The sequence below is a fragment of the Microcebus murinus genome, chromosome 14 (genome assembly GCF_040939455.1).
Source record: "Microcebus murinus isolate Inina chromosome 14, M.murinus_Inina_mat1.0, whole genome shotgun sequence".
Lineage (NCBI taxonomy): Eukaryota > Metazoa > Chordata > Mammalia > Primates > Cheirogaleidae > Microcebus > Microcebus murinus.
Genome location: NC_134117.1, coordinates 52736550 through 52754466, shown reverse-complemented (window position 1 = coordinate 52754466; position 17917 = coordinate 52736550). Strand labels below are relative to the sequence as shown.

The 17917-nt window shown below is 53.8% G+C and overlaps 1 protein-coding gene across 3 annotated transcripts in view; it reads left to right on the top strand.

Moving 5' to 3' along the window:
- The window catches only part of LRRC20 (leucine rich repeat containing 20), an 80818-nt gene that overhangs the window by 52585 nt on the left and 10316 nt on the right, over positions 1-17917 (top strand). For all 3 annotated transcript variants that reach the window (XM_012762614.2, XM_012762617.2, XM_076010073.1), the window contains one exon: positions 6567-6734. In XM_012762614.2, coding sequence (XP_012618068.1) covers positions 6567-6734 — 168 coding nt within the window. The remainder of the gene's footprint in view (positions 1-6566; positions 6735-17917) is intronic.

Here is a 17917-nt window from a genome sequence, read left to right as displayed (position 1 = left end):
GAGGGAGGGAGGGAGGGAGGGAGGGAAGGAGGGGAAGGAAAAGAAAGAAAAAGAAAACTACATGCCAATATCTGCCATGCAAAAATCCTCAGTAAAATATTAGCAATCAAATCCAGCAATGTATTTAAAGAATATATGACATGGCCAAGTGGGGTTTATCAATTATTCCAGGTTTGCAAGGCTGGTTCAACATTTGAAAATCAATCAGTGAAAATCAATCAATCAATCATATCAAAAGGCTAAAGAGGAATTATAAAATCATATCTGTTGACAAAGAAAAATCATTTGACAAACTACAACACCCATTCATGACAAAAACTCTCAGCAAACTAGGAATATGGGGACGCTACCTCAGCTTGGTAAAGAGCATCCACAAAAATCCTGCCGCTAACATCAGACTTAGTGATGAAGTGCATCACTGAGTCCCCCAGGATTGGGAATGAGGTTAGGATGTCCACTCTCACCCTGAAAGTTCTAACCATTGCAGTAGGACAAGAAAAAGAAATAAAAAGCATACGGATTAGAAATCAAGAAATAAAACTATCTCTATTTGCAGATGACATCATTGTTTACATAGAAAATCCCATGGAATTTGCAAAAAAAAAAAACTCACAAAAAAAGGGAAAAAACTCTCCAATCCTCCCCAAACAAAAATCTAATAAATGAGTTCAGCAAAGTCTGAATTTACAAGATCAACACAAAATCGGCTAGGTTATGCACACCCCTCCTAAAAAAGCTTTTTTTGGCTTCCTGTCTCACTGAGAGTAAAATCCAGCACCGTCCCAGGGTCCTCGATGCCCTGCATAACCCAATTCCAGCCTCTTCTCAACCACTTTTCTTCTTTTACCTCTCACCCCAGACATATGGATCTCCTTCCTGTTCCTTTGACACACCAGGTTCTTTCCTACTTTGGGGCTTTGCGCTTGCCGTTTGCTCTGTTAGCTCTTCCCTGGGCTCTTTTGCAGAGCTGGTTCCTTCCCCCTGACCTTACCTGCCTTCCTAGCGATCTGAAATAACCTTATTTCTTTTCTTATTTATGACTTTCTCACCCAACTAGTGTGTAAGTTTGTTCAGGGAGAGATCTAGACTGTCTTGTTGGCCGTGGCTTCCTGCCCCTCGCAGTGCCTGCCCTGCGGCAGGGCTGGGTAGTATTTGTTGAGTAAGTGCCTGCTGTTTTGGCATCACCGTCTGAGTGCCTTGCCCGCAAGCCTTGTGTCACAGCCACGCCCACACTGTTTTATTTGTCCCTTTTGATTCCTGCTTTCATGTTGCTTTCAGTTTTGTTTCTGCAAAGGTCTTGTGGGTCTTGTACCTCTCTACCAGAAGTAGTTCCTTCTGTTGGTTGAGTGTTTTTAATTTTCAAAGATTATCCTTTTCAAGTTCAAGTACCAGACTGAGCAAACAGTGGGCGCCTAGCAAATGCCTGAATTGTGTAGCACCTCCCGCCTCTTATGACCTTCTGTCAACTTATTGTCACAGCCTGTGACACATGGGTGGGGAGGACCTTCTGGTCATGAGGCCACCAGAGAGGATGGGTCCAAGGACACATGAAGAGTTAGAGCAGAGCTGGGTCCTACTGGTTCTTCTCCTTCATTGATTCATCACTAAATAAGCAGGAGGTTGCTGAGCGTCTACTTGGAAAACAGGCACTGCAGGGATTAAGGGTACAGACTAGATAAAGTGGCGTGCAAAGCCCCTAAGGCAGGACAACAATGTGACGAGGTGCCAGGCTCTGGACACAGCTGGCTGGGGGGTTCAGATCCTACTTTGGGGCTGGAAGAGGAAAGACAGATGTCTAAGGCAGGTTGGGCTTTGTGTGACCTTGGGCAAGTTATTTCACGTCTCTGTAAATTGAGGGTAATGGGTTATAGTAAAATTAAAGTGTTCCTAGAACAAGTGCCTAGAACGTAGCAGTGTTTAAACAGACACTAGTCCCATACCTAGTGAGCTAAAGCTCTGGTGTCTTGCAGTAGAGCTGTCTCCTGGAAACCATCCCCCTCTCAGGCCCAGCACTTTGTCAAAGAGCTTGGGCCTGATCCCTGGGGCGGGCTGACACTCCCTGTCCCAGAGCAGATCCGCACCCCTCCAGAGCTCGCTAATGGGAAGTGTCCCCTCCCTTCCCAGTTGCAATTCAGCCCTTTGGTCACCCTAACACATTTAGGGAGCTGGCCGCCAGCGGTGCCAGCCCTGCCTACCCAGCCGCCACCTGCTCTGTGCCTTCTGCTTCTCAGCAGGGGGACAGGCCCCTCCTCGGGCAGAGCCAGCACCTGCTCCTTGTAGCTGAGCCTCTCCCGAGAGCCTGCCCGGACAGAAAGGCAGGACCTCAGCTTGCTTTTGTATCCACAAGCCTTGTGATCTTTAGAGCTGTAAGAAAAGTGTCACTGCAAGAAGGAAAGCCTCCCTGGTCATTCCAGGTCCCTTTCAAGGATGTCATTGTACCTAAGCCAGGCCTGAGTATGACCCCAAACGTGCTACCCTGAGCAGGGTGAGGGACTGGTTGGGACCTCGTTTTTCATCTCTAGCGATGTAGCTCAGATGAGCCTTGGGTCTAGGAATTAGGGGCTGGTGCTGAGGGTGGGCAGCAGGTATGTGGGTGGCCCTCTGCCTGGCTCCAAAGTCCCAGGGGTAGAGGCCAGACAGAGCCTTCTCAGCTCCAACCTTCCCAGAGTAGGCGGCCCCACCTGTGCCATCCACACACGGCCGGCTGAGGGCAGGCATCAGCAATGGTGAGGGGAACGAGGCTCTGCCACTCGGGGATGCTGCCTCGGGTGGGGCGGACTGCCGGAGGAGACCTCTGAGACCTCCAGAGATCACCCCCTGCATTAGTCAGAATTCTCCAGATAAACAGAACCAATGGGATATATATAGGTACCTAGAAAGAGATTTATTATAAGGAATTGGCTCATGAGATCATGGAGGCTGAGAAGTCCCACGATCTGCCATCTGCAGGCCGGAGAACCGGGAAGGCCTGTGGTGTGGTTCTAGTCTAACCCCAAAGGCCTGAGAACCAGGACAGCCCCTGATGGGCGTAAGTCCCAACCTGAGTCCAAAGGCCTGAGAACTGGGGGCCGCAGGCGTAAAGTCCCGTTCCAAGTCCCAGAGCCCGAGAATCAGGAGCACCATTGTCTGAGGGCAGGAGAAGGTAGATGTCCTTGCTCATGCAGAAAATCAATCCCATCTTCCTCCACCTTTTTGTTCTGTGTGGGCCCTCAACAGACTGGAGGATGCCCACCCACACTGGGGAGGGCAGTCTGCTTTACTCAGTCTTCCAGAAACACCCTCACAGACACATCCCGAAATAATGCCTTACCAACTATCTGGGCATCCCTTAGCCCAGTCAAGTTGACACCTAAAATGACCCATTACAGGCCCACATCAGCTTCCATGGCCCCATCAGCCCTGACCCCAAAGACTAGGCACAGGGACAAGTTCCCAAAAGGCTCTTGGGAACTGCCTCCAGGGGTAGAGGCTTCTACAGTTCTGCTCACTGTGTACTGGGCAGTGTTTGTACACTTTTCTACAGTGGAGGCAAAGTGCCACCTTTGTGCAGTTTATGTTCTCAGAGGAGGAGGCAGACAGTTTACAAGTTAGTCAACATGTTGGGTAATAATGGATACTATGAAGGTGAACACTACAGGAGAACAGAACAGAATCCAGTGGGTGGGTATCATTACCCTACTTTAGGTAGGGTAACATTTGAGCAAAGATACCAATGAAGTGAGGCAGCAAGGCTTGCAAATACACGAGTAAACGGTGGTTTAGTAAGTGGGAACTGCATGTGCAAAGGCTCTGAGGCAGCAGCATGCTTGGCCTGTTTGAGGAAATGCTATCAGACAAAAGCACATTTGGAGAACCCTGGACTAAATGTTGTCCAATGTCTGCTCCAATACTGGGACCTTGTAATTGTGATCTGGATAGCATAGTGTCATTTTTATGGTGTAAGGTGTGGCTATCCAAGAACCTGGCTGCTGGAGGGGGCCTGGGTTTGCCTGGAGCAGACAGTAGATCTGCTGATGGAACCTTGGGTGTTCAGGATGTCCCTGAAGATGGAAAAATGGGAGGCAGTCCGGGCCCTTTGCATTATCTATTTGCTTCCTAGGGGGAGAAGAGTCATTATGTATCAATTATTTGCTGAGTGACCACAAGGTGCCCCTTGGGAGGCTGGACTTAGGGACAAAGATAAGTCAGATGCAGTTCCCACCTGCCCAGAGCCCCAGCGTGCTGGAGCAGGGGACTTGCCATGGGGCTGGTACCCAGGCGTGTGTATGCATGTACTTGTGTGTGTGCATGCACACGTGTGTACAGAGGCCCTGGGCGGGGGAGGGGCTCAGCTCTCACTGTGGGAACCCTGGAGGGGGCAGTTGGGACCTCTGAGCAGCTACATCATGGGGCTGTGGAAGGGCGTGGAGCACAGGGAAGGGGCAGGGCCGGCTGCATAATTGGTGGGGCCCAGCGAGAATTCTCTCTTGTCTAGAAAGCAGGGAAAGTGCCCGTGAAGGTATGAAGGAAGCTTTGCCCTTTATTTGCAGTCCCTCTCTCAGCCTGGTGTGGTGCTTTTCATTTGCTAGTTCATGTTGTTCTAAGTAAGGAAAAACCAAAACTTAGCATGAATTTTGCCATTCATCCTTATGTCGTTAAATGCAATTATGAGAGCCTTTAACTCGTGTGTGGAAAGTACACACTTTGTTAATTCGTGGCTCATCTCCAGAGGTGCCTTCAGTAGACCAGAATGACAAGCTCAAGCAGACTCAGGAAGGGTGGCGAGGAAGAGAAGTGCAGACTTCCGAGGACCCTGGGGCCCCGCCCCATGGCATGTGTTGTAGGGCACACACAGGCACCCTCAGGCCTGACGGCTTCGAGGTTTCTGCTCTTACCAGACGTTGGACTGGCCGTGTTTCGCCTTGGCCCGGGGTGATCTGGGGAAGTTGAGCCAGGTGTGTTCCCTTCCTAAGAGCCCACCCCCCTCAGCCATGGCAGACCTGCAGCTCCAAGGAGCTTTAAGCCTGTGCATCAATGCCTGGGTCGGGGATGGGCGGGAGGCTCATTCCTGCTGAGACTCAGCCTCCAGCTGGCTGTCCACCAGACACGCCTTGTGCTGCTAGCCCAGGAGCCCTGCGCAGGGGCGGGAGAGCTGCCACCGTGCTCCATCTGAGACGGCACGGGGCATGGGCGTGCCTGACTCTGGCCCTCCCTGCTGGGGGTGGAGGGCTGCACCCTGGAAGAGCAGGGATGGAGGCCAGGAGGGTCCTGGGGCACCAGAGAGCGGGAGAGAAGGCTGCAGACCACCCATCCTGGGGAGGCGTGGGCAGCAGGACCATGTGTGAGCACAGACTACATGACCCCAGCTCCATCAGCAAACACAGATTGAAGGATAAAATGATTAAGACAGTCACATGGCCACACAGGACGTTCCACCCCAAGTGTAGGGCACTTCGGAGCATGGGGCTTGTGTGACTGTACAGGTCACATGCCCACAAAACCAGCCCTGGGGAGAAGAGTTGAGGGACATTCTTTAGGCCACTTGGTATTTCTGGGCCTCAGTTTCCCTGGGTGAGACAGGATGAGAGGTCCTGTAACAAAGGAGGGAGGTCCTGTAACAAAGGTCATGTAACAAAGGAGGGACTCACCGTCAGACCACATTTGGGCTCTGCCTGTATTAATAGACTTAGTCTTCCCACAGCTGTTACTGTCTACAGGTTCCTGTCTACAGGTGAGGCACTGAGACCTGACCGGGTTAAATGGCTTTCTGAGGGAAAGTAGTGAAGGCAGGTGGCACGGCCGGGATTTGTGTCCAGGCGGTGGGCCCCAGAGCCCCTCTTGTCAGCCCTGTGTAATGTTCCCCTGCTACCTGCTGACCTATTTCTGCTTGTCACCCCTCCTCCCTGTGCAGGGCCCTGTGGGCTCCTGGCTTCTTTGCTAGACTGTGGCATTTCACCTTCATCCTCCACCACTTGGCACTGCCTGGGCCAGGCTCCCGACAGAGGGGCTCCCGGCCCAGCTCCTGCCTCCCAGATCCCCGCACAGGGCTCTGGTCAGCTCTTAGAGTGACCACTCTCGAGGCAGGAACCCACCCGTGTCTGGTCAGCTGTGGCAGGGGGGCAGCAGGGTAGGAGCATGTGACACAGAAAGAACGTGGCTGCCCAGGCAGCACCTTGGGCAAGGAGTGCTGTGGAGAGCAGGGTCCCTTAGATGGGGTACAGGGGTCCCAGGGACTGCCCATCCTGGCCTCCCCTTCAAGCCGTGAGCCGAGGCCTCATCTGAGGGAGGAGCCTGCACATCCTGACTCCTCCTCTAGGCCCAGGTGTCTGTGGGGAGAGCCTTCCATTCCAAAGCCGAGAGCAGGTGGGGTGACCTCAGCCAGGATGACAGGTGGCAGGCCCTGAGCAATGGTAGGAGCTGTCCCTCCTCTAGCAAAAATAAACATTTAACCAGCTGCTTGGGGGACTTCCTCTGTGGTCTGGGGCTTCCTTACTGCCTTCCTGGCCCAGCAGAGAGCAGTGGCCGGCAGTCTCTGTGGCCTCTGGACAGCCCCCTTCTTACCCCGCTCTCCTTCCCTGCGCGTGCAGAGCTCCACCTGGAAGGGAATTTCCTGCACCGCCTCCCCAGTGAGGTCACTGCCCTGCAGCACCTGAAGGCCATTGACCTGTCCCGGAACCAGTTCCAAGACTTCCCCGAGCAGCTTACCACCCTGCCAGCGCTGGAGACCATCAACCTAGAGGAGAACGAGATCGTGGGTGAGTGGACCTGGCCCTGCTGGCTGCACGCGGCGTGCGCAGGGCCACCGTGGGCCTCAGGCTCTCCCTGTGTTGGTCTCCACCTGCCGGCCTAGGCTGTCTCCAAGACCCTTCTGCTCTGACCCTCTGCACCTGCTCCTCCCCGAGTCCCTGCCTTCACAGGACCTCTTCATCACTGGCAGCAGGGGCCTGGGCAAGGATGTGCCTGCCAGCACGAGCAGGCTCCTCCCTGCCAGCCCAGCCTCCAGGGCCCCCACCAGGGAGCTGGGCAGTCTGATGGGCATCTTCTACAAACAGCAGACCTCAAGGGGCTGGTTTCCACTGAGGTCCAGGAGGGGTCCATCCTTCCTCCTGCACAATTATGTGCCTCTCTGTCTCATCAGGACCTCAGAGGGCTGAGCGGCCCTCCAGCTAGCAGTCTAATCTCCCCAGAGAAACCGGGCCCTCAGCGGGGTCTCTTCATGCCCGCTTCTCCTCCAGCGGCCCCTCCCTCCTGTGCGCCCTCTTTCATTGGCCGTGGCCCCATTTCGCCCTCTCTCACATCGCCTCTAATGTCAGTGCTGTTCTAATGTCAATGACGTTAATAATACCCCCTTCAGTTGTGCTTTCATTTTTGTAAGCCCTTTTACAGCCATTATGCCATTTGATTAAAAGCAAGAGCCTTCTCATGGGGAATGGCCTGCCTCGTGCGGTGGCGAGAGCCTGTCTCCCGCGGACGCTGCAGGCAGGAGTTGGCCCTGGCTGGGTGGGAGGTAGGACCAGCTCACCTTTGAGGGCCTGGGTCTGTTCTTCAACAGGCGAATAGACTGAGGCTGAAGCACATTACCGGTGAGCATCCAGTTGCTCTGTGAGACTGCCTGAATGCCAGGACGAGAATACGTGATGCCAGAACTCAGCCCTGTGTCTGGGGGGGGGGGAGTCCCCTTGCCTGCCTGTGGGACACGCCTGGCTCAGTCTTGTGCTCCTAAGACCAGGGTCCCCAAGCGGTTGGCTTCCAGTCACGTGGGCCCCTGCACAGTCTTTAATTAGAAAGGGGCTGCCCAGAGTGCCTTTTTGCTGTGAGGCCGTCCCTCCTCTGCTGTCCTGATCACCCAGGGTCTGGCTGTGGAGCCCCCCCCTTCCCTGCGTTCCTAGCCAGGCCCTCCTTGCCTGCATCCTTCCTCTCCTGCTTCTTATTCTCTGAGGCTCTTCCTGGTGCCTCTGCTTCTTCTACTGTTTACCTAACTGGGGCAGTAACCGAGCAAGAGCTACTATGGCCGGTGCCGACCCAAGCCAGGCATGTTGCTGGTGGGGAGGTGGGTCAGGACGGGTGCTGGCCTTGGCTTCCATGCTTCCTAACCGCAGCCTTGGAAGGCTCCCAGCAGCTCCCTGAGCCTCGGCTTCTCATCTTTCACGTGGAACGCATCCTCCAACCCCAGAAGGTGATCAGAGATGAGAAGAAGGTAGCTTTTCCCAGGCAGCAGAGCAGGCTGAGTGCACATCGCTGCTGGCTGCAGTCCAAGAAGTGACTTTCACCAAAGCAGGCAGCACAGGGTAGCCCGGGTCCCTTAACACTTCCCCTCCCACACGGCTGACAATGTCCCTCAGCAGCAACGGCCCCAGACCGTAGATCTGCTGTTTGGGTTCACTCTGCCTTTCTGCGGAGTGACAGCGATGACTCTTCACACCTAGGACACGTGTGATCCCTTGTCCACAGGGTGATGGTCCCCATGCGGCACACATAGAAACCGAGGCTCTAAGCCTTCTTGGCCCAGTGCCTGTTGTACACCTGGCCAGGTAAAAGAGACAGCAGCAACTAGGCCGTGTTTCCCAGTCAGTTCAGCCTGTGACAGAGCCCCTGCCGCCCAGGCTCTGCCAGCCCTGGCGATGTGGAGATGCCAGGGGCTGGGTCTGTCCAGGAGAGGATCCTGGTTCCCCCCAAGTGGCCAGCTGCTCCTCCCAGAGGAGCTCAACCAATGCCAGGGCCCTCTCCCGCCCCCCAGCTGGCAAGAAAGGGTGCATGGAGGCAGCCACTGCCCCCTTGCTGGCGTCACCCTGCTTCCATTTTCTACCTCCCCCGGTCCATTCTAGTTACTTGGTGGCCTCTCAAATCCCAGGCCGGCAGGAGGGCAGGCTGCCGCCTCCACACCACAGGGCGCGCTGGCGCGGCGAGGGGCTGCTGAGCCCTCCGTTATGGAAAAATAGCCTTGCGCTGTTTGCTGCCAGTGGCTGATCCCTGCAGGAGCTCGCTGGGATAATTGGCGAAGGAGCTTAAACCACCTTCAAAGTGGCTTGTTTTTTCCTGTCAGAACCCTTAGAGGGTGCTAGGAAAATAAAACAAAATTCTTATGAGAAAGGAATTTGAGATACATGACTTGCCTTTAAGCTTTAGTAAGTAGAGAACAGGCGGCTCTGAAACAAGCCCCCCAGTGCATTGGAAGGACTCCCACCCCAAAGGGACCCCCGCAGAGATACCTGTGGCATGTCCCCAGGGAGGCCTGGAGGCTCTCAGCATCTCGGCAGCTGCCGGGACCAGCTCATTTGTCCTCTTGTTTCCAAATAGTGCTGCCACCTGACCTTCCTCCACAGTCTAGGCCACCCTGGGCATAGAGCAGGGGAGGTGGCGCGTTCTGTGGAGGAGAGAAGCTTGGAACCAATAGGGCACATCGGCTGGGAGGGACAGGGATACTCGTGTCTGCTTTCTGATGCCAGCCTCTGGGAGGTGGCGGTGCCTATCCTTGGGGCTCACTGGTGGCTAAAGACCCTCAGGTCTCACATCTGTGGAGCCCAAGACTGCCCTTGTTGTTGCCACCCATGCGTGTGACCCTTCTCTGTCCTCGAGGGTGGTCTCCACGTCGTCTTCTCTCCGGAGCCACCTGCTTCTTCTCTCCGGAGCCCCCACGAGCGTCTGGCACTGTGTCTGGCATACAGCAGGTGCTCAGTTGGTGGGGAGTACTGCTCAGAGCAGGAATTCCAAAGCCCCGAAGCTCCCCTGAGATACCTGAGACACAATGGGGCAGATTGTTTCAAGCTGCAGGTTATGACCGGCTAGTGAATCATGAAGTCAAATTAGTGGGTTGAGACCAGCAATTTTTTAATAGAATAGAAGATGTCAGAGTACATCACACATAGCACGATAATTACCATTGCCTGACTTTTAATTTCACTTTTACTATGTGCATGCACAGGATATCTACTGGCTCATGATGAAAACTTGTATTTCTTTCTGTGTCATGATGGGCAGGTATGGAAAGCCACTCCTGTGAGTTGTCCTGCAGAGATGTGGGGGCTGTTCTTGGCAGCTCATGCCCCCACCACATTATACAGCCTTCCTTCCTCATGTCCCCACCCCTGTCTTCTACCTTGCACAGCCTATGCTCTTGCTCTGTAAGTCCTTTCCTGGGGCTTCTGTTCTCTGCCGGTGGCCAGGCGCCCTGAGTCTGCAGCTCTGGGCCCCGTTCAGGTGAACAGGAAGCAGAATAGTTCCAGAAGCCTCTGCCCTCCCACAGCCAGCCCCCTGGCAGACACACAGCAGCTTTCTGAGGGGCTTCCTGGGTCCTTAGGGACTGGCCTGCCAGACATGGTTGTTGGCTGTGAGTACTCTCAAGAGGGAGGAAACGGGGTTGTAGCTTAGAATGTTTGTTCAGACAACAGTCATTTACAAGTTTCTGGGACACGGGATGGTGTGTGGAAGTGTTTAAGTATTTGTAAACAAGACTGCCTGGAGAAATATGGTCTCCAGGGAAGCAGAGGCTACAAAAATGCATGAGACGCAGGTCCTGACCTCGAGTTGCTTACAGTTGTTAGCGTAAGCCAATGCTAGACGGCTAGACAGCTACCCGCAGCTGGAGGGGAGGTCTGGCATGCCATGGGGTGACAGGGAGAGGACTCTCAGCGGGAGGGAAGCTGGCTGCGCGTCCTAGTGGGACGGGGCTCCCAGGAAGATCTGGGGAGGGTTTCTGAGGAGGTGGAGGAATTTAGTCTGACTGTGAGCAATGGCATAGGGACATGATGGGCCACCTGAAGATAAGGAAGTCAGCTCGCTCACCCCAGTCGCCAACACACATGGCTTAAAGGTTGGGGCGGGAACTGCATTAAGGCCACCACGTGCTCGCAAGCACTCGATGCCGCACAGCAGGTCGGTCCTGCAACGTGTGGGGGTGGAGAGAAAGTCATGTATCTGGGAGTCTTCATTTTGCTAAACAGGAGACTATTTCAGTTAAACTAGAATTTAACTTTTCCCCCCTATGTACCTAATGTTCCAGAGAGAGCAAGAGATCCTAGGAAAACTTGTCCTTGTTAAGAATTTAATAAATAGTGCAATGCCACTTTTAAAAAGAAAATTATCTGTGTTACATAGGGATGTTCTGGGCTGCATTTGCTTAATTCCACCCTTGTCCTGTTCACTTCTCTCTATCCAGGGCTGTATTTCTGCAAGTGTGGGCCCGGGACCAGCAGCAGCAGCACTGGAGAACTGGTTAGAAATGCACATCCTCAGGCCCCACTCCACACTTACTGGAGCCCTCTGAGGGGACGGCAGCAGCCTGTTTAAATCGCCCTCCCCCCAGGTGTTTGGATGCATGCTGAACTTTGAGAATCTCTGCCTCACTCTCAGTTCTCAAAGGATCATCCATAGACCAGCAGCATGGGGACACCTGGGAGCTTGTTAGAATTGCGGGACCTCAGCTTGGCATGATGGCTCAGGCCCCTAATCCTAGCACTCTGGGAGGCCAAAGTGTGAGGATTGCTTGAGGCCAGGAGTCTGAGGTTGCAGTGAGCTATGATGATACTACTGCACTCTACCCAGGGTGAGACTCTGTCTCAAAAAAAAAACAACAGGAAAAGAAAAAAAAGAAATGCAGAGCCTCAGGTTTCACCTAGTATTTTTCCAATCAGAATCTGCCCCTGGGCAAGATCTGTGGGTGATCTGTTTGTGCAGTAAGTCCGCACTTAACAGGTTCTTGGGAACTGCCCGTTAGAGGAAATGATATGCCGGAAGCCATAGGAACTTAACTCTTGTTGATATCAATTAGCCTGGTAAAATTGGTTTTGTTATCCAGTACACTGTTTTGCTTAAATTCACAGTATCCAAGGACCAAGGAACAATATATAGTGAGGACTTACTGTGCAACACAGTCTGAGAGGAGCTGGCCCAGGGCCTTGCCCTAAAGCACCAGGTGCCATCCCAGAGCAGCCAACTCTGTTAACGGCCTCACCATCCTCCCAAGCACAACTGCGCCTCCCGAGCACGGAAGGTCTCAGAGTATGCTCCTCAGAGCCCACATCCCAATGCCACTGGAGTGCCAGTTAAAAATGCAGGTTCCTGGGTCCTATCTCATACCTCCTGAGCTAGAATTTCCATGGCTGCAGGGAGAAGCATTTGAGGGATGCCACATGCCTGGTAGGCACCCAATAACTGTTTGCACACTGAGTTGGCAGGTTGCAAGGACATAGGTTTTCCCACCTTGGCCTCACTCAACTGTAGCCAGAGTCCTGTAAGTATAGGAAAAGCCAAGCTCCCTGGGGGAGTCACACTGCAAGGCCATGGTAGCTGATATTTTATAAGGGAGCAATTGGCAACAGCCAAGCTCCCTGTAGCTTCCTGGGTGCCATGCTAGGCTGTCAGCTCTTAAGACAGATCAAAGCAAAGAAGTTGATCTCTTGCCCTCTTTCCTCTTTCCCCACAAAGCTGCCTAGCTCCTTTGGGGGCTGGGGCTTGTCTAATCTGCATGTGGATTAGCAAATGGTGCTCTCTTTCTCCTCCAGCATCGGCTGCTGCTCTCAGCAACCTCTGCTCAGAGCTGTAAAAGGCATGCTTGGAATCTGTCTGGTCTCATCTTTCGAGCTGCACCATATTCCACTTTGCACTGCTTGGTCGGTTAAAGATGCCAGGCCTTGCTGGAGAGACTCCCTCCCAGGGAGATCTCATTAAAGGGACCATGCCAAGGCCTCGAGCGCTCTGAGAGGTCCAGCCTGCTGCCCACCCTGCAGACCACCAATGCTGAGTAGGATGGGATCAGCAGGAAGTAGGGAATCTTGAGCAAAACAAATGCTTCTGGACGCAAAGCCCTGCCTCCTGCCAGGCCAGATAGTGACACAGGGGGAGGCTTCAGATCTCCCCGTTTGCCAAAGAGGGCACCTTGATCTGTCAGCACCAGCTGCCCTCAGAACTTCCCCCAGGCCCACAAGGCAGCTTGAACCATAGGCATGAAAGACTCTCAGTGTGTCCCCTGGAACTGCCTGCCTGTCTCCTCTCTGCCTGGCACAGAAGGGGAGACCCCCATGGTGATAACAAAAGCAGAAGCCAGTGCACACTCATCTTCTGCCTACTTGTTTCTCTCTCCTGATGGTTTGTGGCCCCCTGCGAGGTAAAGAGCCTCTGAATCAAACTTCACTCAACCCTGACCACTTTCCACACTGGACTCCTGCCTGTCCTCCTTCCCTTACCTCAGGGAATCCTTGCTTCTCAGGGATTTGTAGCAGAAGAGGCAAAGGTCTGAAGCCCCATGCACATCATTGCGTGAACAGGCCACCTCATCTCTGCCAGCCCCCATTTCCTCGTCTGCACAGTGAGGAGAACAGTTCCACCCACTGGAAGTGGGGCTGGAGGTAGGGTCACTGTGATCACCTCCCATTGCCTGCTGGCCCTCCTGCCACTCAGCCCACCAGGAATCCTGGCCACATGTTGCCTGCTCACTCACCTCGCTCCTTGCCCTGCAGCCTGCATTTACCTGGGGGCCGGGATAGAGGAGGCAGAGGACACTGTTCAGGGTTGGACAGAGGTAACTGGTGGGTCACAAGGTCCAGGGCAGGGGTCAGCTGGCCAGGGAGAGGTTACCACAGTTGTCCTTCCAGAGGATTCTGAGTGGCCAGCCTGCAGAATGTGATGCCCTCCCTGGCCCCTCGGAACCACCCCCCTCCCCACTCCTGCAAGCATGCTGCTCAGTCATTCCATGTCCCACTCTTCCACCCCATTATGGCTCACAGAGGGAGGTAATTGCCAGTTGAGGAATTTCCCACTTACCACTTCAAGGATGGTGGAAAGGACACTGGGTGAGGGGGCTGAAGATCTATGTTTGAGAGCAGGCTTTACCACTTATTATCTGTGTGAGGTCATTTAGCTGGAACAGAGATTCAGTTTCTCCATCTGAAGAGTAGAAAGAGTGGTCCTTATCTATATCCTCATGGTGTAGCGTGAAAAGATAAAAGCCAGTAACGGAGCAGTACAGAATGGCAGGCCAGCTGCAAGGGACTGACAGTGCTGGGGGTGGGTGGCAGAGGTCCTTCCTCCTCCTCTACCTCCCTCCTTTCCTCACCACATCTGTAAAAGGGATTTGAGATGGCCACTTAGTATTTAGAAGAGGGAAAAATCGTGATGCACAGCTTTCAAGGCTGGCAAGGATTTGACTAAGCAGGAACCCACTTGGCTGACACATCTGGGAGGACAAAGTCAAAACTTTGGCACTTCTCTCCTGCCCCTGGTTCTGGGGCTCCAAGCCCATCTGGAGGGAAGTGGAGTTGTCTCCTCCTTGGGCATGGGATGTGGATTCCCCGCCCTGAGCATAGCCAGCTGCCCAGAGTCCAAGCCCTTCCTTGACCCCTGCATTCTGAGTGTCGTAGGACCCAGGGAAGGATGACTTGCCCTCCAAGGTGGCAGCTGCCTGAGTGCACAACAGACTAGTGCCCTCTGCACTTCGCGCCCTTGCCTGGTGCCTGCAGAGCTCCGTGTTGTGCCCACAGGCATCGATTGCACTCGAAAGCACTTGGGGGAGGCCGGGCGTGGTGGCTCACGCCTGTAATCCTAGCTCTCTGGGAGGCCGAGGCGGGCGGATCGCTGGAGGTCAGGAGTTCGAAACCAGCCTGAGCAAGAGCGAGACCCCGTCTCTACTATAAATAGAAAGGAATTAATTGGCCAACTAATACATATAGAAAAAATTAGCCGGGCATGGTGGCACATGCCTGTAGTCCCAGCTACTTGGGAGGCTGAGGCAGCAGGATTGCTTGAGCCCAGGAGTTTGAGGTTGCTGTGAGCTAGGCAGAAGCCACGGCACTCACTCTAGCCTGGGCGACAAAGTGAGACTCTGTCTCAAAAAAAAAAAAAAAAGAAAGCACTTGGGGGAGCAGTCATTAGGCAGTGCAGGGAGTGCTTGCCAACTGTGCAGCCACATGAAGGAGAAATTGGAATAAACAAATAGGCATCAATAGCAATTAGTGCAAATTAGACATGGCCCCCAGCTACAAGGGTGCAGGAAGCTCCCATCTGTAGCCCTGCCCCACGTGTCCACCTGCAGGGAGCTAGCAAGCCAGGTTTGTGGACAAGAGACCTTCTACACACTTGGTCTCTGCCCTACTGGCATTCTCTGTGCCAACCACTGTGCAGTGAAGCCTTGATGAACCAGAACCTCCAAGTCTCCAGGACACTGTTGGCACTCTGCTGGCAGCACCCGGGCCAACAGCATGAAGAGAAGTTCCCTGACCCTCTTTTAAAACACAGTAAATAGCTTCTGTGCTTTGTTCGCCACCAGTCTCTACTCCCGCCTGTCCCTGTCTCTGTCCAGGGTGCTGGAGAGCTGCCAGTGCTCTGGATTTTCAAGCCCAGCCCTGCAGGGGCGCCTCATTCAAGGAGTAAGAGGCTTGTGGCTATGCAGACATGGATTCAGGCATTTGGGGAATGATCATTCATTCACCAGTGGTTGTTTTTAACTGAGTGACTTACTCTGTGCCAGGCACTGAGCTGGAGTCACAAAGACAGACAGAGCTCACTCGCTGTTATCAGGGCCTCTGGCATCGTGCAGTGCGCTAGCTGACACTCAGGTGACCATTCACTTCATACCCTCCTCTAAGCACTTTTCAAGGATGTTCTTGTTTAATCCTCAGACAACTTTATGAGGCAGGTACTATTATTCTCTCCAGGTGAGGAAACAGAGGCACAGGGAGGTTAAGTAACTTGGCCAAGGTCACGCCATCTGGACAGAGCCAGGATTCCAACCCAAGCAGTCTTGTTGCAGAGCCCTAGATATTTGGGACAGTGTTTTGCATAGGGAGAGAAGATTTTTGCACATAGCTATAGGGGGATAGGAAGCCGCAGCGCAACTTTGGTTGGAAGGAAATTGGTGGGGAGAACGGTGTAAGATAATGAGGCAGGTTTCTCTAGGCCAGGAAGGCAGTCAGCCTTGCTCCTTCCAGCTCTGCCATGCACAGTGAGGCAGGAGGCAGCACGCATGATGGAAGATGGAAGAATCGTCAACAGATTTTCCCATTAATCCTCACCAGTGGTGCTCAAACTAGCTGTACCTTGAAGTCATCCAGCCAGCTTTTAAAACCCCGTGTTGAGACCACACCTCATGCCAGTTAAATCACAATCTCTGGGGGTGGGATTCAGGCTTCATGATTTTTTTAAACTCTCCAGACGGTTCCAGTGTGCAGGCAAGACAGAACCACTGAGCAAGACCAGAACTCGCAATCAATAAGCACCATTCTGCCCAAGTGTAGGTTCCTAGTGGCCGCCTTTCTAGTTGGAAGCTCATATAAACACAGCCTCGGGGAGGCAGGCCTATAAACATACCACCTCCGCCTTCCCATTCCAGTCCCAGAAGAAGCCGTAGCCTCCCTCTTGCTCCTCCTCCCAATGTCTGCATGTGCATGTGTGCACATGTGAGTTTAGCAGCTACGTCAGGGCAAGAAGAGCAACAAGCCCAGCCATGAGAGCTGACAGGTGCTGGGAGGGTGGCAGAGAAGAGCTTTGTAACTGTGCTGCTCTTCCTGCACCCTGCTACCCCCTAGACCCTGCACGTGGTGCTCTGCTGCTCCAGTCCCGCAAAAACGCCTTTCGGAGGGAGCTTTACCAATAAGCCAAAGGCAGCTGAGAACGAGAACACCCCCACCCCATCACGCCTCATCTTCAACCCATTTTGTTTCCTGGGAGCTGGTTCCCCTGGGCAGCAGCACCCTACCTAACTCATCCTCACCTTGGGAGCTTTTCTTCTTTTTGCGATTGTAAGGGAGGTCTTGTTTCTCTGACAATGATATTCAACCCGAGCAGAAGGATTTGTACAGTTGGTATCAGCCACTTTGATTTCTCAGCGTGAAGGATTTACAAAGGAGCCATCCTCGCCCTCCACCCCCAGGGAGAACCTCAGAGGAGGTTCCCTCCCACCAGCCCTGTCACCCTGCAGTGCAGTGGCACAGACACAGCGGATGGAGCAGCTCTAGTCCTCCATAGGGTGTCTAGACACACGCACGCCACCAGCTCCCAGGGAGCGGCTGCAGATGCTCCAGAGGTGACAGTGGAATTGCCATTCTTTTCCGAGGCCCTCCCCAGAGCGTCTAACCAAAGCAGTTGGAGGAACTATTTATGAAAGAGGCCCAGGGCAGCTTGGGGGAGGGCGCAGGCCGGAGTGTGGGAGAGGGGGAGGGAGGAGATAAATGCCACGGTGTGGGCTCGGCTATCTGAGTTGCGTATTTGGCTGTCTCCAGAGTGGCCAGTGAGAAGACCGTGTGGTTTCCGAGGAGGATCTTAGGAGTCGGCATTGATTGCATGTAGGCCCCGGGCACAGGGAGCCTTTGGAAGGAAGGGTTGTGGCGGGTGGCCCTGACCACCCGTCAGCCCACCTTTGCTGGCCAGCCTGGGCACAGAAGGAAATTACAGCCAGGGCTTTTCTCCTTTTTCTTCCCCTGCGGCTCATACTTAAGCAGGGAAAGGTGTCTGTTGGTTCTTTAGTAGATTCTTAAAACACTCTGTGCTTCTCATCCTCTGAAGAGAGGTGGCTGCCACACTTATGCACCTCAGTAATGTCATCCACCTTGGAGAGCTCCTGTGGTCCCTCCTGGCAACACCTGTGGTCCCACCTCACAGACCATGAGGGAGAAGAGCTGTCTTGAGAGGCAGAGGTTCAGAGAGGTTGAGGGACTGGCCCGAGGGTGTGTGGCTTTAAATGGCAGAGCCAAAATCCTCTTGGCAGAGCCAAAGACGCTGTTGGGCCAGGGCCAAAGTCCCGGGTCTTTGGCCCTGGCCACCCTCCCAAATGGACCTTCTTCGTACTCTGGTTTTTCTTCAGATTGAATAAATCTTTTGCCATTTGCCAAATGGCCCTTCTTTAGCAGTGGACGAAGAACTCTGTTCCACCCAGCTCCTCCTGAGGGCTGGGGCTCAGGAACTGCAGTGAGCTGCTTGCTCCCCGGGGGCGGGGGCTGCTCTATTTCTG